Source organism: Nelumbo lutea, chromosome 1 (assembly GCF_056320005.1).
Source record: "Nelumbo lutea isolate HS-2025 chromosome 1, American lotus-T2T, whole genome shotgun sequence".
NCBI lineage: Eukaryota > Viridiplantae > Streptophyta > Magnoliopsida > Proteales > Nelumbonaceae > Nelumbo > Nelumbo lutea.
This window is the reverse complement of record NC_142684.1, coordinates 111,681,273-111,707,334: the sequence shown is the minus strand read 5'-3', so window position 1 is coordinate 111,707,334 and position 26,062 is coordinate 111,681,273. Positions and strand designations below refer to the sequence as shown.

Below are 26,062 nucleotides of genomic sequence, written 5' to 3'. Positions count from 1 at the left end.
ACTTATGTCATAGAAACTAATATGTTAGTTACTTCTGTGTCCTGGTGTGTTGACTCTGGGGCTTCAATACACGCGTGTAACTCACTACAGGGGTTCAAGGTTAGCAGAAGATCGAGTGAAGGCGAAGTGACACTATTCTTGGGAATGACTGTAAGTGTTGCAGCTGCGGCAATAGGAACCGTAGAATTAGTTTTTAGAGAAGGAGTGCTTGTACTTAAAGATTGTCTTTATGTACAGAACTTAAGAAGAAATTTGATTTCTATTTCTAAACTGTGTGCTGATGGATATACTGTTTATTTTAGTAATGTGATTACTGTTAAACGGAATAACAAATTCATCGCATGCGGGAAACTGGAGAACGGTCTCTATGTTTTACATCATTCTCTGGAAACTAACTTAACCGAAACTACATCGGTCAAAAATCCCAAGAAAAGAAATCGTGATACAGTAAATCCCACATGCCTCTGGCATTACCGACTTGGCCACATCGGTGTTGACCGAATCACAAGGCTGGTAAAGGATGGTCTTTTGGATTTTCTAACTATAGAAAATCTTCCCACTTGTGAGCCTTTCCTTCAAGGTAAGATGAGACTAAGTGGCCATTTGATGGTAAGCCTGAAAGATCTGCAAGCACACTTGACCTAATACATTCTGATGTACGTGGTCCCCTAAGTGTTAGGACACGAAATCAACATGTGTATTTCATCACCTTTACAGATGATTTTTCACGATATGGTTACGTGTACCTAATGAGACACAAATCTGAGTCATTTGAAAAGTTCAAAGAATTCAGATAGGAAGTCGAGAAACAGTTAGGGAGAGAAATTAAGGACCTTCGATCAGATCGAGGTGGCGAGTATCTCTCTGACGAATTCAAGGACTACTTAAAGGTCAATGGGATAGTGTCACAATTAACTCCTCTTGCCACACCTCAACTCAATGGTGTTTCAGAGAGGAGGAATAGAACCTTGTTAGACATGGTCCGATCACTTCTCATCCACTCAGAATTACCCACATCCTTTTGGGGATATGCATTAGAGACTGCTATGTACGTACTGAATCAGGTTCCAACCAAATTGGTTCCAAAGACTCCATATGAACTATGGACCGGAAGGAAGCCAAGTGTAAGACACTTGAAGGTTTGGGGTTGTCCTACACATGTTAAAAGAACAAGTGCGGACAAGTTGGAATCCAAAACCAGTCGTTGCCTATTTATAGGCTACCCAAAAGATTAAGTGGGTTATCTATTCTATGACTCAAGTGAGCAGAAAGTTTTCTGTAGTCGAAACGCCCAATTCTTAGAAACTCATTACATCCTGGACTCCCATCGTCAAGAAATAGTTCTTGATGAGGAGAGCTCATGTGTAGTGGGAGATGTCCCACAGGCTCCATGTAGTGACCAACCTAGAAGATCCACTCAGGTATCCAGGCCACTAGTTCGATATGGTTATGACCAGGATAGTTACCTGGTGGAAGCCTTGACTAGTGAAGAGGATCCTGTAACTTACCCGGAAGCTATGTTAGACATAGATTCCCAGAAGTGGGTGGAGGCCATGAGAGCTGAGATGGACTCGATGAAGACCAATGGAGTCTGGACTCTAGTAGATCTTCCCTTCGGGATAAAAGCAATTGGTTGCAAATGGATCTACAAGAGGAAGAAGGGCCCCGATGGCAGGATTGAAACCTACAAAGCTCGTTTGGTGGTGAAAGGGTACACTCAGAAAGAAGGTATCGATTATGAGGAAACCTTTTCGCCTGTGGCCATGCTCAAATCCATTAGGATCCTGCTAGCTGTAACAGCATACCATGACTACGAGATTTGGCAGATGGATGTCAAAACCGCGTTCCTGAATGGAGATCTTAATGAAGATATCTACATGCAGCAGCCGCAAGGCTTCATTGCTGCTGGTCAGGAACATATGGTATGCAAACTTAATAGATCCATATATGGACTTAAGCAGGCTTCTAGGAATTGGAACATCTGCTTTGATTTCGCTGTCAAAATGTTTGACTTTGTGTAGAATTCGGATGAGCCATGTGTTTATAGGAAATCCAATGGAGATAAGATCACCCTTTTGGTGTTGTATGTGGACGATATCCTACTCATTGGGAATGGTGTAGGAACATTTACTTCGGTCATGGCATGGCTATGACAACAGTTTTTCATGAAAGATCTTGGAGAAGCTTCATATATACTAGGTCTTCAACTCTATAGAGATAGATCGAAGCGGATAATTGGATTATCCCAGGCTGCTTACATTGACAAAATTGTCAAATGATACAACATAGAGAACTCCAAGAAAGGAAATGTTTCTTTTAGGCATGGAGTCACTCTCTCCAAGAAGATGTCTCCCAAGACTTCTGAGGAGATTGAGGGCATGAGAGACGTTCCCTATGCCTCGGCCGTAGGGAGCATCATGTATGTCATGCTGTGCACTCGCCCGGACATAGCTCAGGCGGTGAGTGTGGTAAGCAGATTCCAGGCCAACCTAGGGCAGAAGCATTGGATTGCTGTGAAGAACATACTTAAATACCTTCAAAGGACAAAAGAGTTTTGTCTCGTATTCGATGGTAATTCACTACAAGTTCTAGGGTATACCGATGCCGATTTCCAATTGGATCTAGATGATAGAAAGTCTACATCTGGGTATGTTTTCACGATAGGATCGTGTGCTGTTTGCTGGAAAAGCAGCAAATAGGGGTCCATTGCAGACTCCACAACCAAGGCCAAGTACATTGCCACAAGTGAAGCTGCCAAGGAAGCCGTGTGGATGAAGAAATTCATACACGAATTGGGAGTGATTCCGTCCAGCACATCACCCATCCCGTTGTTGTGTGACAACAATGGAGCAACCGCCTGGGCTAAAGAGCCTCGGGCTCACTCGAAGTCAAAGCACATCAAGAGGAAGTACCATGTACTGCAGGAGATCGTTGGTAGAGGGGACGTCCTAATTCAGAAGGTAGCATTAGTGGATAATGTGGCAGACCCATTGACTAAGCCACTGACACAGAAGGTGTTTGAGAAACACATGGAAAGTATGGGACTCCGGCTTGTACCGGATTGGACCTAAGTGCAAGTGGGAGCTGTTAGACAGTTTTGTATGCCCTTAGCTTCAATCCAATTTGATGTACTTTTGACATTTAGTGTAAATAAATAAAGTACATGTTTGATTCATGTTGTTTGGTATATTTCTATGTAAGACCCTAAAACTGGATACATATAGAGACTCGTGTTAATTTTTAATATTCATAGCCATTGGATAAATCTGAGGAGATTTATCCTGCCAAGGCTGATACTGATGTGCCACCAAGTGTTGGGATGGCTTGTCTCGGCCACCAGGGTAAGACCCAAGGCACATGTAGTATGGGATTTGAATCATTGAACCGGACCAGATTTCCAGTATTGCCCTGGACCTTGGAAACAGATGGGCAAAACTGGAAAGTTACACCTGACCCCTAGACTCGATTATGAAACTTCACTAGGTGTCGGATCGGGCTGTCTTTGATATGTCAATCAGTGAGATCCTTAGCGGGGGTCAAAACCTGAACATGTTGGGACAGTCTGAGAATTCATCTGAGTGAGTGATCATAGTGATAGGATCAGCCTCTTTGTCGAACAATGGGAATGATCGGGAATGCACTCTCTCTGATGGAAACCAAACTACCGGTAGTTGATTTCAATCGTTGGAATTTTGTTTTGCAAAATTAATATATATAAATGTATATGTACGATTTTAAAAAGGGTTTGCAAATGGTTTTAATTCCCAGGATCCATGTGACTAGAGAGTGCGGCACTGTTCCTTGCAGCCGAGGGAGAGGTCTTTTCTTGTCGGGCGGTGCTTGATCATTAAGGGCTGAGAGGTTAAGTGTAAGACCATTTAGGATAATACCTGATGGGCTAATCTTGCACCTGCCCACAGTCCTTGGGTTTTTATAAGATGGCTTGGCCCAGGGACCACTTAATGTAAGTGTTGGGCCCATTGGGCCCATGTGATGGGCTCAAGGGGTCACTGAGTTTTTCAGTGAATTTGGTTGGGCCTTATAATAGAGGCTGGGCCGAACCCATGTGGCTGGTGTGTAAATCAATGCTTGGGTCCCACGCCATACAAAGAAGCCCAACTGGGCAGCAGATTGGAAACTAGTTAAACACTGAACACTTAATGGGCCAAAAGCCCATTACGAGCTGTGTTGATATGATCACCCATCTAAGGGGCGAATCTGAGATTGATGTTAGTAAAAAGATTGGGCTTTTGACCTTATCCACTCTGGGAGACCAAATTCAAATCAGATTTGAATCTGGTAACCTCCTGATAAGATCAGGAGTAAACTAACTTAATATGCAGATAGGATTAAGATTATCCCCTATCCAAATATTGATTTGGATTGGGATAACTCCTAATTTGGATGATTTCTTAATCAAGAAGAAAGGAGGAGAAAACCAATTCGAAAATACCAGATTTTGAACCAAGTTTTTCCAATGGAGAAGAAAGTCTTCTGCATACAGAGATTAGATCTCAAAAACTCCAGAGAGAAGAAAAGCTACTGAGTCATCTTCGTCCCAGGAGTTCTCCTCTAGCTGCCGCCAACCCCTCTTGCAAGATTCGATCTTTGCAGTAGAAATAAGTCAAGAAATCAGTTCTTGACATCGGTCTTGTAGAAAAGACTGAAATGGATTCAGTGTTCAGAGTTTTCAGTGGGTTCTTGTGAAGGATCCAGTGTGTAGGACACACCCTGCTGGTTCTGTTCCATCCACTGCTGTGTCATCTTCGGCAGGAGCAGATCTTGGTGTCTTCTTTGGGCGTGAACACCAACTTTGGGAGATACTGTTTCTCCGGATCAGGTATAATCCTCCTTTTACTTTTAGTTCAGATCTGATTCGATTATGGTTCAAGTGGAATCCTTGAATATTGTATTCTAAGTTTAAAGAATATGATTCCCAGTTGGGAGAAGGTAGGAAAATTTTTGAAATTCGCCCACCCATTCCGCCCCCTTCATGGCGTCCATTAGATGGATCCTACCATTCTTTCAGCATGATCTAGAAGCTCCCAGTTGGAAGGTTTCCTGGACATTGCTCACGTAGCGAGCTGGATCAAACTACAAAACAGGGATCAGAGAGACTGGGGTGGATGACCCGGTGAGGTCACTCCGATGCTTAAGTTAGTATTCTTGTTGTGGTTGTGAGCTAAAAGCTTAAATGCTAGAGAGCTTGAATGTAAATAATCGCGCGTACCTGGGCCTTGGAGGGGTTGATGCCCTTATATAGCTGAGTTGCCATGGGTCTCACAAAACAGTTCCGGGATCTTCGGCCTGAGTAGATGAGATCCGTTTCTGCTTTAGATGGGGAGTAACGTATCAGTTAATGAAGTCTATTGTTACCGCCCGATTTGGGCGGGAAGAGGATATGGCCTGCCATTATAAGGCGTGATCGCGGGAGGTTCGGAGTTCGCTGAGAAGCTTTTGGAGTCGATTACATGTCACTTCGGTTCTTGGGCCTTGAATTGGCTTATGTGCCGTGGTGCCTCTATACCGAGGTGACTTTATGCTAAGGTGGCTTTGTACCGAGGTGATCGAACACCTGAACTCTAAAAGTTGCTGACTAGGCTCCCTTGCTGAGTTGTCATCCTACTAGCAGATCACACCCACGTGACTTTTACTTACTAGGTCGTACCAAATTTCCCCTCATCACCTGTATTTTTTATTTACTATGGTATTTATTTATTAATTTAATTTAATTTAATTTATTTTTACTAAAAGCAAATGTAAATTCATTTTGTAGTGACTAATATGTAAAAATAAATGATGAAAATACTAAAATTATTGAAAATACTGATATGAAAAAATTATTGAATTATAATGTAAAAACACCAAAAAATTAATTAAAACCAAAAGCCTAACTAAAATACTAAAAATAATTAAAAAATTAAATTAATTATATTTTATTGCAAAAAATACTGAATAATAATGAAAAAATGTATTTTAATTATTAATAGTAATATAATTAACAAAAATTATTTTTAAACTATAATTAGCAATAATTATATGTTAAGCTATAAATAGTAGAAAAATACATTAAATTACCAAAAATTTACATATAATTAGTTTTAGCCAAGAAATTAGCAATATTACTAAAAATATGATAGTTTCTAGAAATTATTGTATTTTAAATAAATACAGTAATTTAATAATTACAATATTTTAATAGCTTACAATTTTTAATAATTAATAATAAAAAGTAACAAGTCATTTGTAACTTAACCTAACCTGATTAGATCTATAAATTTACAGGCTCAAGCAACTATTTTCTTTTGAGTTAGGTCTAGCTAAGATATGCACCATGCCCACACATTATCAGGGATAATCAGGTGGGAAGTCAAATTGAGTATCAAACTTTTGGTGTCCAATGATGGATTTAGCGGATAGGGCCCAAGCTAAACAACCCCTAATAAGCTTAACTTGGAAGTTATATGCATATATGGTAAATATTATTATATAATATTTAAATAACAAATTTTATATTAATATATATAGAAATTTTATATATTTTTTATACTATACTAGAATTAAATAAATTTTAATTTGTAAAAAAATCATAGTTTTATAATTAACACGAGCCTCTTTATCAACAGAAAATGTGTAAGATCAAGCCTGACCTGACCATCGGGCCTAGATCTTGAGCTCGAGCCCAACCTTTATATAAAGCCCAAAGCTCAAGACCGAGCCGAAAGCCCTATTTGTACACAAAATGTCTTATTTTTAGTATATTTTTATAAACTAATATTATATTAATTTAGTAATAATTTAATAAATTAATAAACTAATTTGTATTTCCTAATAGTAAATTGATATTTATTAATAATTTAAGAAGCATATATATATAACATAAGTACTTTTTTATATATGAAATAGTATTGGGCTGGGCTTATTTGAGAAAGCCCGAGCTCGAGCCCACGAGCCTGAAATTTTGTCCAAGTCTGAAAAATAATGGGCCAAGCTGGCTGTTGGGCTACCTAGCCAATGAATAGGTCTAATTGTATATATAAACAATTGTATACATCAAAAATCATATGAAGTAAAAATTTAAGTATCTTTTTCATTTTTTTTTAAATGGAACCCGCCCAATAGCTTGGCCTAGTTCACTGCTTAGCCTGGCCCAAGGCTTGGCCCAGCATGACCTGATTTACACCTCTACTTGAACCCGCCCAATACTGGGGACGGGGTGGGGAAATTCGAGGATTCCCCATCCATGATGAGTAGTGGGGTGCCTTGCCCCTGAACTCACTCGACATTGAGGAGTGATTGCCTTGCCTTGAACCCACCTAACACTGGGGACGGAGCGGGGATGGGGTAGAGTGTCTATAGGGCAGGGGACAGGGATGGGGTGCCCTACCTTGAACCCACCCTGTTGTCATTCCTATATAATTGTTATTTATTAGTGAAATTAATAAAAATATTAAATTTTGTAATTATTTTTATTTATTTAAAGCTAATCAAATTTTCATTTAAAAATAACAAAAGTAATAACGATTATTAAAATTATTATAAATTATTAATAAAACTAAATTTACTAAAAATATTTATTCATATTAAATTAACAATAATTATTTTTTATGAATCAATATTAAATGAAAATACAGTTATTAAAATTTTAGATATTGACAATAACTTTGAATACTTTTAATTAATTAACAACAAGTTTTAATTATTAATTTAATATTAATTAATAGTAAACAAATTTATTAAATCTTTCAGATTTCTACGTGTATCACACAGATCTCCCCGCTAGCAACACTATAAAATTAGTCAATGAAAATCACTTTCCCCCTCCTATTTCTCGAAAAATGAGACGGGCCTCGAAGGTAAATGAAAAGTTGAGGAATATAGGAGCCGAGACACATGGCGGAAATTTAGTCGTGAGAAAAAAGGCATTATTGTTAGCATTAGCAATATCCAATCGAGAAAAACAAGAAAAAAGTCTCTTTTGTGAGCTTGACCCTACATCTCTTTTGTTGGTTGGATGTTATGTTAAATTAGTTGTTTTGAGTCTTTGTGGAACCCAGCGGATTTTTTTGCCCTGATTGGAGCCACGATTGCAGGTCAATGAGAGTGAGAGGATCACATGCAATGTGAACTTGTGAAGGCAACTCAACCAGTACAGAAGGGTCCATAAACCGAATGGTCAGGTTTCTTATTTCTTGTTAGATTACTAAACGTCGCTGTGAATGGTGTAGTCAAGAATTTCTGTGCACATACACAGGGTTTCCTTCTTCCTCCCAGATCTCAGCATTTGTAACCCAATGTCTGATTAGTTTCCTGGTTTTATGAGGTTGGCATGATTAGAATTTTGTTTCTAGAGCGAGGAAGATGTCCTCCTATATATAATGTCTTTGTGGTGTAACAAAATAAACATACATAATTAGATGAATTTCGTTTCTATTTATGACTTATAGAGACGTTCCCTCTTTTCAAATTAGACAAAGACCTCCCTGTTTCGTTTTGGTTGAGTTGGCCTCAGGTGCCACTTCTCATTTTTGTGGCTGTCTTATTTCTTTGGCCATGTCGGCACTACATAAGATGGATAAGCACGATCAAGAAAGGAGAACCTCATACGGATAAAGAGGACAGCTCTGCCGGGGATTAGGACTTATCCCGAAGACCTTGGCAGACAACCTCATCCCGACAACCTCGGAAGCCTCATTCCAATAGGACATGGATCATCGGCTATAAGTAGGTAACAACCACTCAAGGTAAAGGACTTTTGATTCTTCAGCTTTCATACCATTATACTGCCTCTACTTGGACCAGCACGTTTTTCACAATTGCTCGGTCCAACCACCCACTATTATTGACTGACTTGAGCGTCAGAGTGCATACCCAGGGAACAACTCCTCGGGCCTCTGACTACATTCTTGTTTCAGATCTTGGTACGCAGTTTCGTCCTTTCACATTGGCTTCGCTAGTTGGCAGGATTATCTAACTTCAATCTTGGTTCAGAATACCTCTGATCGGACAACATCATATTGGCGTTGACCACTCTACAGGCCATTCCAAAATCTCTTTCCGAGCAATCAAGAACCATGCCAAGAAATGCATTTGACCACTCTACAGGCCGATCCCCATCTTAGGGATCCCGTTATCACTGCAACCCTCCACCTCAGGATTCTCAGCAACAAGCTCAAAAGCAGGCCTTAGTCGACCCTGCCTAGTTCCAGGCGATGCAATAGAAGGTCGACTAGATCCTCACAATGATGCAGACACTAAGACAACTAGTACAACCCTCTTAGACCGTCCCCCCTCCCATCCAGACTTTTAACACAGTTGATCCTCGCCCTCAAGACCCAAAAAGCCCCACTCAGATAGGCATAGGGCACAGTTTGACCAAGAAAGGCAATAGTCATCAAGGAGATCGAATTCTCCAACCCAATCTCGTGCACGTGACGATCGTAGTAAGGCACACCACTCAGCCTGGGTGCCAATGAAAGAAAGGCTCGGCCAATGTTTGCAATAGTAGTTGATCTCCATCGTCGAATCCAGCTCAGTCAGAGATCATCCCGTGATGCCCAAATGAGAAAGATCCATGCATGCAGCCCCAGACAACAGAGATGTAGAGATCAAGGAGCTCAGATAGCTCTTGGTCAAATTGGAATGCAACCAAGCTGATAGAAGTGCGGCTCCTCCTATGGCCTGGCTCATAGAACCTCACAACCAGCCTGCCAAAGAGCCAGTCTTCGTCCGAGGGATTGATGTGCAAAGCCTTCGTTACCACCCTCAAGGGACTTGCCCAGACATGGTACTTTTCCCTTCCCCCATGCTCCATCTTCTCTTGGGTAGAGGTGTAAAACAATCATGTCAGGCCGGTATTACACGACTCGTGGGAAGTTTGTGCGGGCCATGCCATACCGGCCCGCGGATTGTGCCGCCCTCCCCTGGGATAACTTGGGGGGTCAGCCTGACACGGCCCACGGCCCAGGCCCGTGCAAGCCTGTGTCATGCTACGGGCTGAGCCTTAGGCTAGGTTGGGCCGATAGGACCAAAGCTATTTATTTAAACAAACTAACAAAAACTTAAAAATTTTAAATTCATATAAATTTTGATGTATAAAATTGCTTATATATACAATAATTAAAAAATTAGTATAATAAAATTAAAAAAATTATTTATTTTATTAATATATTATATACTATATATTATTATATAATTATAATTTATATAATATTATATAAATATATATATAATATAAATAATATATATGGGCCGTGCCAACCTGACCCGTGAACCTAAAACCCCAAGCCTAGCACGGCCCATGGACTGTCGTCTAGGCCAACCCAAATTCGTGTCGGGTTGTGTTGGGAAGCAGGTGGCATGACCCGATTTACACCTCTACTATTGGGAGTAGATGGAGAGCCAATTCCTGGTGCAGTTCACGGCCAACCAACGAAATTAGAAGACTTCGACCAGCCTCATGCAAGTGTGGTAGAAGAAGAGAGAGACCCTTAGAGAGTACTTGGTGAGATTCAATGCCAAGGCCCTGCAAGTCCACGCCCTAAACCAGTCTGTTGCAGTAACGCCCATCATTAAATCATGCAAGGCTTGCACCCCTCCGCCTTCAACTTCTCACTCTCAAAGAACCCTGCTCCAACCATAGCCATATTGATGACGTACACCCAAAAGTACATGAACGCCGAAGAAGCGCAAGCGCAGCTAAGGAGTGAGGAGGAGCAGCACGACAAGAAGAGAAGGGACCACGAATAGTGTAGGACAGAAAAGGTAGATCAAGATAGCAAGAGACAAGACTGTCGATTTGACCGGGTGGCAAACCTTGAACCCCTCAAGAAAACCTATCCATTACTCCCTTTGGCACAAATCCTTTCTGCATCATTCTAGTCAAGCCATTAGGAATAATGGCATTTAAGTTCGGGGGTGAGGAAAGAGATAGAGAAAATTTGAAAAAATTGTGAAGCTAAGCCTTTAAATATGTACAATTAAAATTTCGTTGAAAATTTTAAAATTTTCTATTAAAAGAGATTCTCAAAAAGAAAAAGTTAAGAAAGCTGATAAAAGAATATTGAATTCTGTAGAAATTAGTAGCAAGTGATAGAAGTCAAAATGGATTCTAAAAAAAGGAATAAAAGGTCAATGGACACCCTAGACTTAGCAACCGGGTCTCTTCACCTAAGGCAAGTGTCGAGATTCATGTACAACGATTAAAGCTAGCAATAAAAATAAGTATGCATAACAAATTTAAGGGTAGAAATCCGTTGTCAAAAATGATAAGAAGAATACCTTTCTAATTTTAAATCAATCTCATTTTATCAAGACAGTCTGCAAATGGAAGGGTAAATAAGATTTTTAAGCCATGTTTCTATAATATTCAAAATAAGATAGTTTTACCCCTAAAACCCAATACTGATCTATACAGAGTTTGAGAATGCTGGAATTAGGATGCTTGATTAATCTGTTAGGAATGACCTTGTAATGGGAAAGATCTATATACTTAGTGTAATTTTAAGGCTGCATTGCTAAGGGACTAGCAATGGTTAAGTTGGGGGTGTGATAACCCTACATTTTAATGGCTTAAGGGCATCAATTCAGGGGTATTTTTGGCATTAGAGTAGTTAAAGAATACCCTTTTCCCAGTTAAAATCAATTATGTGACCTCTGAGGGTCTCTGTGCAAATTATGTAGAAAACAGGGAAGTTTTCAAGGCAAAAGTGCAGTTTTTGGGAAGCTAGTGTGAAGACCAGCTGAGAGAGGGGGTGTTTTTGTGAAAAACTAAAAGTGGGAGGGCGCTTCCTAGCTATTAAACCCAGTTTTGCGCCCTTCCTATTGCATTAGCATATTCCCCACGCCTTAGCAAACCCTATGGCGCCTTTTAATCCATTCTTTTCACTCTTAACAAACCCTAGCCACCCCTAACAGTTAAATCCTCACCTTCCATCCCTTCTAATCTCCACCATCTGATGTAAGGTACTCTCTTTTTAGCATTCTAACCCTAGGAGCCACCTATTCTACTAATCATCAACATTCAGCTCCCCACCACTAAATCTCAACCACTCCCTCCATCTTATACCTCAACCGTTCAATCTAAGGCACCACATATTCTTTTAATCTTAACGCTTCAACCCTAGATGTTCTAATCTACACCCTCCATTTTTAGGCGCCCAAATCCCAGTCCTACATAATATTGGGTGTCCTCTCCTTCCATTTTCAGCCATAGGATCACTCCAAAACCATCTTAGCAATCCACTAGAAACCCTAGGGCATCCTTAGTTTTGCTAAATCTCATCTGCCGCCCCCCATCTTTCTCCTTATTTCTAGTTGTGTCCACCATTCTCTATAAAAAGGGTCCCAGGGGCCCTGTAGAAGGGGTTGGTCAACTCACCCAGGTAAGAAGGAAGACTAATCTTAAGAAGTTCAAGGGTATAGGAAAAGGAGGACGCCTAGGCAAGAGGAGGGGTTCCTACTTGCAGTTCGCCAACACCACTACTACCACCTCTGGATTTGAATCCCAACCATTTTTTTTCTTCAGTTTTAGAATTACTTTATGTTCTTTAATTTCCAGTTTAATTTTTTTCCTTCCTGCAAATTTATTTTTATGAGATTTAATTTGTGTTTCATTTCTTTTCTGCAAATCTGAAATTCGGCCAGGTAAGAAGGAAAGCCTAGCTTGAGAAGTTCGAGGGTCGAAGGAGAGATCCGGAGACTGCTACCTCTGATCGGATTCTCAGACATTTTTATTTTGTTCTTGCTATTTATTTGTCTTTTTTATTTATTTATTCTTATGTAGTTGTTATTCTTAGTAATGTCAGAATGTGGTTTTAATGAATTCCATTTTTTTAGTTAATTAATTTTTTATTTCTACAACTCCCACTTGGGTTCTCTTCTCCCGGATCTAAGTACATAATTATTTTTTGTTCACTTCCCTGTGGATACGATCTGTTCTCATCACTTTACTGCATTAGTAGTTGTTTGAGAATCGGAGTAAAATTATAAATGTTTAAACTAGTGTTTCGAAGTGTTTAACAACACGCTTCCGTTCTCATCACTTTACACACCAACAAGCCAAAGGAAGAATCGCACCAAATAGACAGACCTCCAGCCCAGTCTCCCCTGACCGGGTTCATCATAGTGATCTCAAGAGGGATGGCCTCCAAGGGGAGAGCAGCTTGGGCCGCAAGGCATATGCATGACTGCTCGAGATCGATGAGAGGGCGTAGAAGAGAAGGTGGCAGGATGATCCGATCACCTTCATAGAAGACGACCTCAGAGAGGTCCAGACCCCGCACGATGACAACCTCATGATATCTGCCAAGGTGGATAACTTTAAAGTTCGGTGCATCCTAGTAGATATGGGAAGCTCGACCGACATTCTCTTCGAGGAAGACTTCGAACAACTCAGCATTAGCAAGGATCACCTCACCCCGATCAACACTCCCTTGGTAGGCTTCTCCGGAGAGTCCCTCATGCTCCAAGGGAAGATCATCTTGCCTCTTTTGATCGGAGATGGTGACTGATGAGAATAAAAATTATCATATTTTTATCCCTAAATATCTAGTCTTTTATATTTAATTAGTACTTAATTGGATTCGTTATTATTGTATTTTGATTCAGGGCATGAAATAAGGCGACAGGAGAAAAACAAGGCTAATTGGGTAATTTTACCCAGTTTCGGCACCGCGAGGTGATTTGGGCATAACTCTCCCATCCGGACTTTGATTGAGAAGATTCAAGATGCATTGGAAAGACAAGGAAAAACTATACAACTTTCATGTTTTGAATTTTGATAGGTTCAGACTGAATCGATGTCCAAATTGGGCCCGAAGTATAACTAAATTCGTAGAGAAGCCCAGTTCGCAGAAAAGCCTTACAGTGGCCCGATTCATTAAAGAAGCCCAATACGAATGCAAGAATAAAGAGTCCTATCATATTTAATTTCCTGATGTAATTCTAGAAAGATAAAGGAGATTGAGATTACTAGATAAGAGATAAGGATAGGATTAGATTAGGACTTTCTATTTTTTAGGAAGAACTCCAAGGAGTTGGAAACAACCCCTCCTCCTAAAGCTATATAAAGGGGGGGCAGACTAGCACCAGAGCATTAATCAATCTTTGAAACAATCAAGGAGAAATCTTCCAAGAGAGCTTCAGACTTCAAGAAGGCAGTCAGCAACGCAAGAGGAGAAAAGGAGGAAGGCGGCGGCAAGGAGAAGACAAGCTCATCGATCCCAACCTCAAGGGACGACATCATGAGTTCTTTCTTTTACCTTGTTTGTTTAATTTCCTTTATCATGAACTAATTTATTTGTATCTAGGGCTATGGAAAGCCTAACCACGACCATTAATTGATTTTTATTTAATTCAGCCAAGTTGTTTTTATTTTCATATTTTCTATGAGTTATTATGTGTAATGCAATTAGGAGCTTGGCCACCTCCTAGTTGATTTGGTTTATATGAATGAACCGGGAGGGGAATTCATATAAAAGACTAAATAATTCATAGTATGAATTGAATGGTATATAGGAATATATATACATGATTCATCTGATGACACAGGTTTTTCATAGAACTTAATGCACTTTCTATCTTGAGAACTCCAATCGAGAGATCGAAGGGTTACTTGATAGAAGTAGGTTTGATATATCCTGAGAGGGAATATCAGATAAATTAGGAAAGACTTCAGCTTATGAAAATAATAAATCATCTTGGTTAATTTAGTAAATTGTTGTTCATTGGGATGGTTAGGTGGATCAATAGTCCTAGCATTTTCAATTAAATCATTGCAAGTTCAATCGTTGATTGCCTTTGTTTTTATTTCTGTTCTTTTTCTATCTTTAATTTTCAGTAGTTCCTATTGTTAGAATTTGGTTGTCCAAATAATTGAGGGAAGTTATAGTTCTAATATTTATTTTGTTAAATCCTCGTGGTAATGATATCTTTATACTACTTGATATCTAGTGCACTTGCTAGGGTTATAATTATAGCTATCAGTGACATCACCACCACGATGATGGTCGTCTTAATCATTGTCCAAGTCCTCTCACCCTACAATGCCATCCTTGACCGAACGACCTTGAATGCTCTTCAGGCCTCAGTTTCCACATACCACTTGGCAATTAAATTCCCCACCCCATACGGAGTAGGTATGGCATGCGGAGACCAGAAAACCGTATAACAATGTTACTTCATAGCTTGCTGGGGAAGGCCCCATAACGTAGAGACCTTGACAACAAAGAACATAGACCTAAGAGATGAGCTGAAGACATAGCGTGGCTAGTCCGTCGCCACCCTCCAATGAAGACCACAAGAATGCGGTCCAAGTTGGATCCCTTTTAGAAGATCGTCTTTAGGAAGACCTCATATAGCTGTTGAATGACAATGACAATGCCAATGTGTTTGCTTGGTCGGTGACAGACATGCCGGGGATCAACCCCAAGGTCATCACCCACCGCTTGAATGCCAACCCGTGCTATTGACCCATCAGGTAGAAGAACAGGATCTTTACCTTAGAACGGTGGCAGGTGATCAACGAAGAAGTCGAGAAGCTGATCGGCGTCAATTTCATCCAAGAAGTCAAGTACCCAAATTGGCTAGTGAATGTAGTGATGATGAAGAAAGCCAACAGAAAGTTTTGGATTTGCATCGACTTCACAAACCTGAACAAAACCTGTTCCAAAGACAACTTCCCCTTGACGAGGATTGACCAACTCGTCAATGCAACAATGGGGCACGAACTCCTGAGCTTTATGGATGCATTCTCAGGCTACAACCAAATCCAAGTGCATCCAGGCGACCAGGAGAAGTCAACCTTCATCACTGACTAAGGACTTTACTGCTACAAAGTGATGCCCTTCGGTCTCAAGAACATTGGTGCTACTTATCAGCAGCTAGTGAACCATGTTTTTAAAGATCAACTCGGCTGCAACGTGAAGGCGTATGTGGATGACATGCTGGTAAAGAGCAAGAAGGCTAAGCACCACCTAGCCGACCTCAAAGAAGTCTTCAACATCCTCAAGAAGTATCAAATGAAGCTGAACCCAAAGAAATGTGCCTTTGGGGTCGGGTCTAGCAAATTCTTGGAGTTCATGGTTACATAGAGAGGAATCGAAGCCAACCCGGAGAAGATCAAAGCCATCCTTGATATGCAGTCACCTCGGACCTACAAAGAAGTGCAGTGCCTCACCGGACGAGTAGCCACCCTCAGCAAGATCATGTCAAAATTCGCGGACCGATGCCTACCCTTCTTTAAGGCCTTAAAGAAGGTGAAAGACTTCCAGTGGACTGAAGAGTGTGAATGGTCCTTTCAAGAACTGAAGAGGTACCTGAGCTCGCCAACTCTTCTTACAGCCAAGCTTCAGAGATGTACTACTACTTTATCTCTTGGATGGAGACAAGGTGGTCAGCTTGGTCCTAGTAAAGGAGGAAAACCGAACATAGAGGCCAATCTGCTACACCAACAAAGTCCTCAATGGCACAGAAACCTGGTACTTGAACCTGGAGGTTGCCTTGGCTTCATTCACCTCGTTAAGAAAGCTCAGGCCCTAATTCGAAGCCCACAATGTCTAGGTGCTTACTAACCAGCCTCTCAAACAAGTTCTTCAGAGGTCGGAAGCATCTGGCTTCCTAGTCAAATGGAGAACGGAATTGAGTGAACTCGACATCGGCTATGCACCTAGGCCTACCATCAAAGCCCAGCCCTTGGTTGATTTCTTGGCCGAGTGCACCTTCTCAACACAAGTCCCAGTTGCGCCATCGCCGGTTTGGACTCTACACATGGATGACTCATCCAACCAACAATGCAACGGAGCCAGACTCATCCTCCTTGACCTAGACAGCACCATACTAGAGCACGCCCTCAGATTCGTATTCAAGGAATCCAACAACGAAGCTGAGTACGAAGCTCTAATTGTTAGACTTCAGCTCACCCTAGACCTCGGTGCTCGACAAGTCAAAGCCTTCAGTGATTCCTAGTTGGTGGTTAACCAAATCCTCGGCCACTACGAGGCAAGGACACCAACCATGGCGAGATACCGGCAAAGGGTGCAAGAGCTCATCCAATGGCTTGAACATTTCACCATCTTGTAGATCCCTCGAGCCGAGAACATACGAGCTGATGCACTCTTAAAGCTCGCTAGCTCGCCGCAAGCAAACCTTGACCAAACAACCTAGATGGATACACTAGCTCAGCCTAGCATCTCGGCAACATCCTTCCTCATACTCCCTATTCAGCAAGGCCTGTCCTGGATGGACCCCATAGCATAGTACCTTCAAGACGACACGCTACCAGAAGATCAAGCCAAAGCCAAGAAGCTCGCACACGGGTCGGCTCGATACTGCCTCATCTAGGGATAACTTTATCGTCGGCCGCACACTCTCTCCTACCTAAGGTGTCTCCCCCCTTCCAAGGCCAACTATGTCCTCAGGGAGATACGTGAAGGTATCTGCGGAGATCACCCCGACACTCGAACCTTAGCGCATAAGGCACTTTGGCATGGTTACTTCTAGCCGGCCATGAAGCAGGATGCAACCCAACTCAACAGGAAGTGCGATTGTTGTAAGAGGCACTCCAACCTTCACCATCAGCCAGTAGCTCCTCTGAAGTCGACTACGAGTCTATGGCCCTTTGCTCGGTGGGGAATGGACATCCTCAGATCTTTCCCTATCGTAGTCAAGCAAAATAAGTTCCTCCTTGTTGCAATTCACTACTTCACCAAGTGGGTGGAGGCCGAAGCCTTGGCATGTATTACCACACAGAATGCCCAAAACTTCTTTTGGCAGAGCATTGTTTGCTGGTTCGGCATTCCTCGGGTCCTCATCACCGACAACGACGCTCAATTCACCGATCGTAAGTTTGAAGCCTTCTACACCAACCTAAAGATAGATCACTGGACCACAACCGTTCACCGACCATAGATCAATGGACAAACTGAAGTGACCAACTAAACCCTACTACACAACCTGAAGACCAAACTTGACAAAGACCAAGGGAAGGTGGGTTGAGGAACTACCGAGCATTCTCTAGGCATACAAGACCACATCGTGGACAACTACTGGAGAGACACCGTTTAGCCTAGGATATGGGGCCAAAGACATGATCCCCGTAGAGATAGGCTCCCCAACTCTCCGGACCGAGCTCTACGACGAAGAGCAGAATAGCGAGGGCTTTCACGCAGAGCTAGACCTAGTGAAAGAAGCACTTGATCGAGCATATCTTAGGATGGCAGTGCAATAGCACTGGATGGCTAAATACTATGACTCCAAAGTCTGAAGAAGATAGTTTAAGACAGGTGACCTCATCCTTCGCAAAGTCTTAGTACTCGGACCATGAGAAGGGAAGCTCGGCCCAAATTGGGAAGGACCACACAAAGTAACCAAAGTCCTCGGACCTGGTACCTATAGGCTGGAAGACCTTGACGGGAAGCCCATATAGAGGAGTTGGAATACCGGGAACTTGAGGATATACTATCAATAGTTCACATCAATAAAAGGCTCATTTTTACATTTAGCTATTCATCACACACCGCCCAACCGAACTCTAATGGCTGAGTTACCCACGCATGCTTTCAACTGCTCAGCTATTCCACACGATCACACTTTGGCAACACATAGCTAACCAAATTGACTAGTTGACTCGGTCGACCCACAATGGCCAGAGCCCGAAGAAGGAATGACGCTCCCACCTCCAAAGGCTAAAGGGTGGCCATTGAACTCCGCACACCCGAATGATAATCCGTCAAAGTAGAGCTAGCCGAGGAACATGACTTGCCCAAAAAGAGCGTGAGGCTCCCTAAGACCATGTGCCACTAAGCATCCCCAAAGAGATGAGAGCTAGGAAGTACCTTGGCCAGCACAAAGCCGAAGACTAGGGCATCAAGATCTTGGCTACTTTAGACCTCAACCAGAATAAGACCAAGGCTTATGAATAACCCGCTCGTTTAAGTTCAACAAAATAAAAGGAGAAAGAGGAAATGAGGATACACATCTCAGAACATAAAAAACTTCTTTCATTAAATAAAAAGTCTTTATAGGTAAAAAAGGCTCGACATATCGAGCTGCGTACATTAGCAAAAAAAATAAAAAAAGAGACAACACAAAGCGAGCAGGACAAAGCAATAGCAGCACCAATAGCAGTGGACAAACACTTCAACCCTCGACTAGGTGCTCCTTGGCAGCAGCAGTGCCCTCCTCACCAGGCGTAGGGTGACCGTATGGGTCCAAACCCTCCGCGATCTCGGTGACGTCAGGAAGCTGGCGCACAATCCTCTTTCGACAAAGGTTGAGGCCATCCTCCCAAGAGCGAGAAGCCCAACCATCCATCTCGTTTTGGTAGGCCTCTGAGACCTTGTACTTTGTGACCCCTTCTTCCTCCTCCTGGGCAACCTTCTCCTTGGCCTCCTTCCTTAGGGTGTCCAATGCCTCCTTCAGCTCGGTGATGTGGCCATTTATCTTGCAAATGGTGTCATTCCGCTTGTCGATAACGTGCTTTAGTTTGGAATTCTTGGCCTCAAGCTTGGCAAGTCGAGACCTCGTCTACCCAGCCTCAGCCTCCCGTGCCTCGTAAAGGTGCTGCAACATCCAAAGGCGGTTGACCAAACCGACCATCGAGCAAGCATTCTGCAAGAAAAGACCAACCATTAGTACATCAGAAGCAATAATCAACCGAAGTAAAGTGACCAAAGAAATAAGAAGACTTACCGCCACGGCCTGCTGCAAAGCTTCACTCTCCAAGGTACTGCTCGTTGAGCAAGCGATTTCATGTATATTAATGGGCATCATCAGCCCCCGGACAAGCTGCTCGGTAACGTCCTCCATCTCAAGCCTATTGCCAAGCCGAACACTATTGCGGCATGTAGACGTTGGAGGTGCCGCTCTCCAGCTCATTCTCTCGTGGCAGCGAGGAGTGGGCGGCCCGAGCCCCCTCCTCCAGGTCAACCACCATCTCTTCCTCTGCCTGCCTCGGCCTTTTCTACTTCCAAGGCGTATGCTCCGCAAACCTTAGTTGCGGCTCAATAACTTAGGGCTAAGTCCCCTAGGCCCTTCCAAACCGCACTCTCTCTACTATGGCCCTCATACAACAAGCTACCTCCTCGCTACTAGCCATCTCAGCACTTGCACAAAACAACCACCGAGTCAGTCACCAAGTAAAGAGCTTGGGTACAAGAAGTCCGAAAACCTCAGCATGACACACAAACCGGTCTCACTCAAAACTAGTTGCACCCTCGGTCATTCAGCTCGGAGAAATATAGTTAAGGAGTTCCTCAATCGAAGTCAGAGCTCTTCCACACCACACCACGGCCGAGTACCACACTCCTCGACTTCGGAACTGGGGGAGTGGTGTTTGGGTTATGGTTGAGTTGGCCTTGGGTGCCACGTGTCACCTCTGCGGCCGTCTTGTATCTTCAGCCATGTTGGCACAACGTAAGATGGATAAGCACAACAACGAAAGGAGAACCCTATATGGATAAGGAGGACAGCTCCGCCGGGGATTAGGACTTATCCTGAAGACCTCAATAGACAATCTCATCCCAACAACTCCGAAAGACTCATCTAAATAGGACTTGGATCCTCGTTTATAAGTAGGTAACCCCTCGGGCCTACCCGTGGAACAACTCCTCGGGCCTCTGACTACTTTCTTGTTTCAGATCTTGGTGTGCAACTTCGTCCTTCTACCTCAGATTTGCCAGTTGTAGAATTATTTGACTACGATATTGGTTCGGGACACCTCGGATCGGACAACATCACTTCCCTCCTTAACAAAATTCTAAGAACTGTTTGCTTGTGACATCATGTGTAAATTAAATATTTCCAACAACCTAATTTTGCCCCTTTTGATCCATTTGAATTTAATTCTATTTGACTTATTTGGACAAAGACCTACCTTCATGGAGAAGACTCTTAAGGAGATTCCAGTCTTGGCAAATAAGTGCTTACCTTTTTCCCCAAGGTTCCATTAGGCATATATTCATGGATAATAAAATAGTGCATTCTACATCAAAAACCTAAGGATGTGTTTGGAAATGATGCAAATGGAGTGTAAATCCCGGTTTAGGGTAAATTTGCACTTTGGTTCATTTTTGGTGTGTTTGGCAATATTACATTTTTGCATTGACAAATGACAAACCAATGCATATTTACATTGACAATAAGATGTAAAAGTACATCAATAAAAAAGAAGTAGATTTGCATTCAAGTGGGATTTTGATAAAAAAAAGCATATGCTTTATTGGAATTCGTGTTTGCATCCATTAGAGATAAAGGTCTGTTTGGTAAGAATGTACATTTGTTAATGCAAAACTAACCCAACTTTACAATTTATATGAACCATTTTACACTCTACATATTTGCATCGTTTCCAAACACAACCTAAGTTTAATTGAGTCGAAAACAAACAATGTGGTATAAATGTGGAAGGAGTCTATAATTTAATTTTAGAAGATTCATGCAAACCTGTATCCACTGCAAGGGGTCACCAGGTTGCTAGAAAATATGATTTGAAAATTCGAACCAAACATAGCAGCAACGAAGTTTTTTTGAAGATTTTACTAATAATTGGGAGCTGTTCCAAGTGAATTTTTTAACTGAAGCTTTTTCGTTTTGAGATCGTCAGCTTCCTTTATCGGGAGCTTTACCAAAGGATTATTGAAAAGTTTTGGGTAAATTTCTGAAACCCCTCCTGAAGTTTGGTAATTGAAATCACTTCCCCTGAACGTTTTTACACAGTTCCAAGTAGATTCCTTCTGTTATATTCTTCTAAAATAAGGCACAAAAATGTCCAAATTACCCATGTAATTATTATTGAGGCTGCTTTCTACAGAAAAAAAATACAAAGTTTATAAACAATAAAAAATATAGAATTTAAAGTTACAATTTCATATTTGAGCAATTGATGTGAAGGGCAAATTTGGAAAATAAATCAATTTCAAAAAAGAGATTGGGAAGGCTTGGGCTAGTCATTCATATGAAGAGAAAATTGGAAGATGAACATTTTGTTCAAAAGTAATCATATTGGGTATTTTGGCTATTTTCATACATCTTTTTAGAAAATTCTAAAAGAAGGGTCTACTTATAATTATGTCAAAAAGTTCATAGGAGGTGATTGCGATTATCAAATTTCAGAGAAGATTTTGATAACAACCAAAAACTTTAGAGGAGATTTCAGCAATTTACCGGAAAGCTTTTGCAATAGCAAGGAAAAAAGGGAAATAGAATTGAGACTGAAAATTGAAATACGATGAAACCCTCATTTATTAGTGAATAGCTGATGATCCAACCGACCCAACCAGACAGTTTGTTCTGTCGGATTACCCAACCCGCTATTGACCCGAAATAGAAAAACACAACCCAACCCATTAATAAATGGGCAGGATGAAAATCGCCACCCCTACTATTGTTGACAACAACAAAATAGCCTCTTCGCTAAACAGGGTTCCTCATGATTTGCATTTCACATGTAGCGGTGATATGAAAAGTGGTATTTGCAAGGCAATTTTTGAAGGTGATTGTGCTACTTTGATTAATTTCTTGTTGGAAGATTCTGATAATCCTCCGTCGAGTGTTTTTAACTCTTTCATAAAGAATATTCTGAATCACTATCCTGATTTCTCGGTAGTCTATTGAGTTATCTAATGAATTTTAGGCTATTTGGCCTTTTTCATAAAAAAAAAAAAGAAAAAAAAAAGTGGTCAAGTTTCTACTGTCCAAGGTTGAAGATGATTAGATGGGCTTTTCTCCATTTAACTAAAGACCCATCTAATCCCAAATTTAGATAAAGGTTAATGGATTGACAGGGTAGGTCTTAGCCCTTTTTTTTTTAAAGAGAGGATGTTTCATTATCTAGGAAAAACCTCAAGCAAGGCTTTAAGTCTTCTACATTTCGATCTTTTTTTTCTGCGTCTACGTTTCGGTTAATTGGAACAACAGCTTTGAATTTATTATGAAACTAGGTTTGCAAAAGTACACATGTAAATACAATCATGATATTCATTTCCATTTATTAATTCTTTTTTGTTTCTAAATGCTGTAAAACCAACTACAGACTACAGTTTTATGTAATTATTGTTGATCATCCACTCGAGACTCCAGTGGTTCCTCACATTCTTTAGTGTCCAATAGGCCCATCCGAATGTGGCACGCCCATATACCTCCAGTTGGGCCGCCGCAAATCTCTGATAGTCCATCTTTGTTGCCCCATTGACTCGCCACTCTGCTACCCATTCCCCTGCATTTATCCATCAATATTATTGGACAGTCAATGGTATTAATCAAACAATGAGACATTTTGTGAGTTTGTTGCCAGGAGACAAATTCAATTCAACGAATTGTAAAAACCAAGGTATCTCTGGGATTGGTCCAAGGCCGCCTTCGCCAGTCGCCACCCATCCCGGCCCAATAGGATTTCAAGCCCACAAAACTGGACCGTTGTGGGAACATCTCCCGAGGTGGTCAGCGGGAGATGTTATGTTTTCAATACACGGTTGGGATATGCTGTGGGGCTTAGTGAATTCTGTTGATATTAGACCATTTGAGCCGATTGGGTTTTCTTCTGGTATAGTTATAAGCAATGGAAGAGGGAGAAGTAAGTTACCGACGAAAGTGAGAGGTCCATTTGATGTGGTGACATTATTGAGTTCAGCAGATCTGTTGGTGTGGATGAAGTCAATGTTTTCTTGCACAGTCATGTTGTAGAATACATCGTTGAAAAGATTGTAGTAATGGACGTCGATTACAGATCCCACGAGACCGCTGGCAAGAGGGAAAAGTTCTCTCGGCTCAGATGGTTCTCCTAAACGGTTGGACATCACCACGTATGCCGTAGACGAGTGCTTGCGCACGGCATCGTAACCGGCTCTGTAGTACTTCTCTAGACTCGCCAACGTTACTCCGGGCGAGCGAGGCTCGTTCATCAGTTCCACTGCGTAAAGGCTCGGGTTCCTAGCATACCTACGCATGCATAAATTACAGAGAAATTTCAATTGGGTACTGGGTATTCGATGCATTTATACCCTCTCAACACAAACTCCATAGTCTATTATAATGGGAATTAATTGTTTTCTGTTTTCTGGCACACTTGAAGAAGCTTACCTGGCAGTGAGGAAGTCTATAACCTCGATGGTCTGTTGTATGTTGTCGTCGGTGGTTCCCCAGTCCTGAAATCCGTCTCTTGATGCACTGTGCTCCCAACCATTTTGTGACCCTGGCGCTGCGTGTAAGTCGATGATAACTTTGATACCGTATTTCCTGTAAATTTAAAGCCGGAGGCCGGCCGGCCGGAGTTAATTTTAAAATAAAGCAAATAAACAAACGGGGAAAAGGAAAGGATTATTATTTACAATTATCCAATAATCATGGATGGATATGGTTGCACTCACTTAGCCCACAAGAAGGCATTGTCCAAAGCTTGCAAGGATCCACCCACGAAAGGCATGGGCGGTGTTGGGTCGCTTGCTATCCACCACCCAACTGGAATTCTCACCGCATTTAACCCATTGTTCGATATAAACTTGAAATCATCTTCCACGATGAATGTGCTCCAGTGCTCCTAAAACATAAAATTCATTCCGCTGAATTTGATTAGTTTCATATATAATATAATCGTAAGCTTCTTTTATTTTTTATTTTTATTTTTTTCGGAAGTCTACCCAGGTGCTCGTTCACAGATATATAGCAAAGAAGATGAAGATTGAAGATCGATCTTACCCTCATAACTTGTGGGGCTTTGTTAGGACCATACCCATTGGTCACTTGAAACTCGCCGTGCAACGTCCCAGCACTTTCCATTACAAAAACCGACGGATCATCATCTCCCCATCCACCATTGCCTTGGTAATCGGCTGTCACCAGCTCCTCTGTCTTCACCTATTTTTTGTTGAGATAATAATACTATTACTTATCAGGCTCCTCCATTATTAACTAACAGTGATGTTAATGGACTATAAACCACATAAATTGAAGGCGCTGGAACCACGAATATAAAACGTAGGAAATTACCTGTAAAAACAACCCATTGGGCGCTTTGATACGAACGCGACTTAAATCATCAGGTTTCCTCACAATCTCGAACGTTTCCGACCCACCAGCCGTGTTTGAAACAGCTACTACTTTTAGCCCATCTCCTTGTACATCCAGTCCCACGAACTGTCTATTGAACACTCTAAATTGAAATGTGGTCTCATTGATCCTCCACAACTACAACGTCAATTAAACAACACGGATATCGATCGTCAGAAAAAAGTAGTAACTGAACATGAAAATTCTGTAAGTTGTTCTTAACTCTCAGTTTGGAAAGAATACAAATACAAATCGGTACAGCGCAAATACATACAAAATAATACAAAATACAAGGCTTTGTACTCTACAAATTTGTATTTATCAGCTTTAGCCTTACTTTAAACGTTTCCCAGCCAGAAGCAGATGTCCTGTTTGCAACAATGATTGTTCCGCCTCCACTCTCGGCACAGAGATACTTCCCCACTGTAACGGACTTGAATTGAAGCTGGTTTCCGTCCTAACAAAAGATCAAAACAATGGGACGTTAAGAAGTAGAGGTTACAGAACTCAGATGATCAACCCAATACAATAAGAACATTACTAATTAATATATATACCAAGAGATCATTGTTGGGTATTCCATCAAAGAGAGTTGGTTTAATCCATCCTTCTGTTACCAGCCAACCGCCGAGGTTAACTGCTTTAACTCGAGAACTGGGGGTTTCCCTTGCAGCAGAAGCAAACGAGAGATACACTATAAAACAGCAGAAGAAGACATGGTAGAAAACTAGCAGCTGTCTCTTGAGTCTCCAGATTGCCATTGTTCTCCTCTCTCTTGGTTTGCTTTTTTTTGCCGACCTGCGAATGGAGCGATATCTTTGTGGAGTGCAGTCTATTTATAGTATGTTGCAATTGTGGTCAACGCATCTAGAAAAGTTGACTTGACTAACGGACAGTTCGCGTTTGACTTGGAAATAAAATACCTAAACGTTCACTCTAAACCTCTTACTTAATTGGAATGGGCCTTTTTGTGTGAAAACGAGAAAAAGTCCAAAGATGCTTGCTTGTATGCTCTATATCC

The 26,062-nt window shown here is 41.5% G+C and overlaps 1 protein-coding gene across 1 annotated transcript; it reads right to left on the bottom strand.

Moving 5' to 3' along the window:
* Nucleotides 1–22,956: 22,956 nt before the first annotated feature.
* Nucleotides 22,957–25,852, bottom strand: LOC148876817 (putative glucan 1,3-beta-glucosidase A). Its single transcript, XM_088972383.1, has 8 exons — nt 25,599–25,852; nt 25,379–25,498; nt 24,982–25,179; nt 24,691–24,849; nt 24,363–24,532; nt 24,076–24,231; nt 23,579–23,934; nt 22,957–23,212 (listed from the first exon to the last, which is right to left on the bottom strand). The coding sequence occupies exons 1-8, from the start codon at nt 25,800–25,802 to the stop codon at nt 23,031–23,033; spliced, it is 1,545 nt and encodes a 514-aa protein (XP_088828509.1). The 5' UTR covers nt 25,803–25,852; the 3' UTR covers nt 22,957–23,030.
* Between the last annotated feature and the right edge of the window lie 210 nt (nt 25,853–26,062).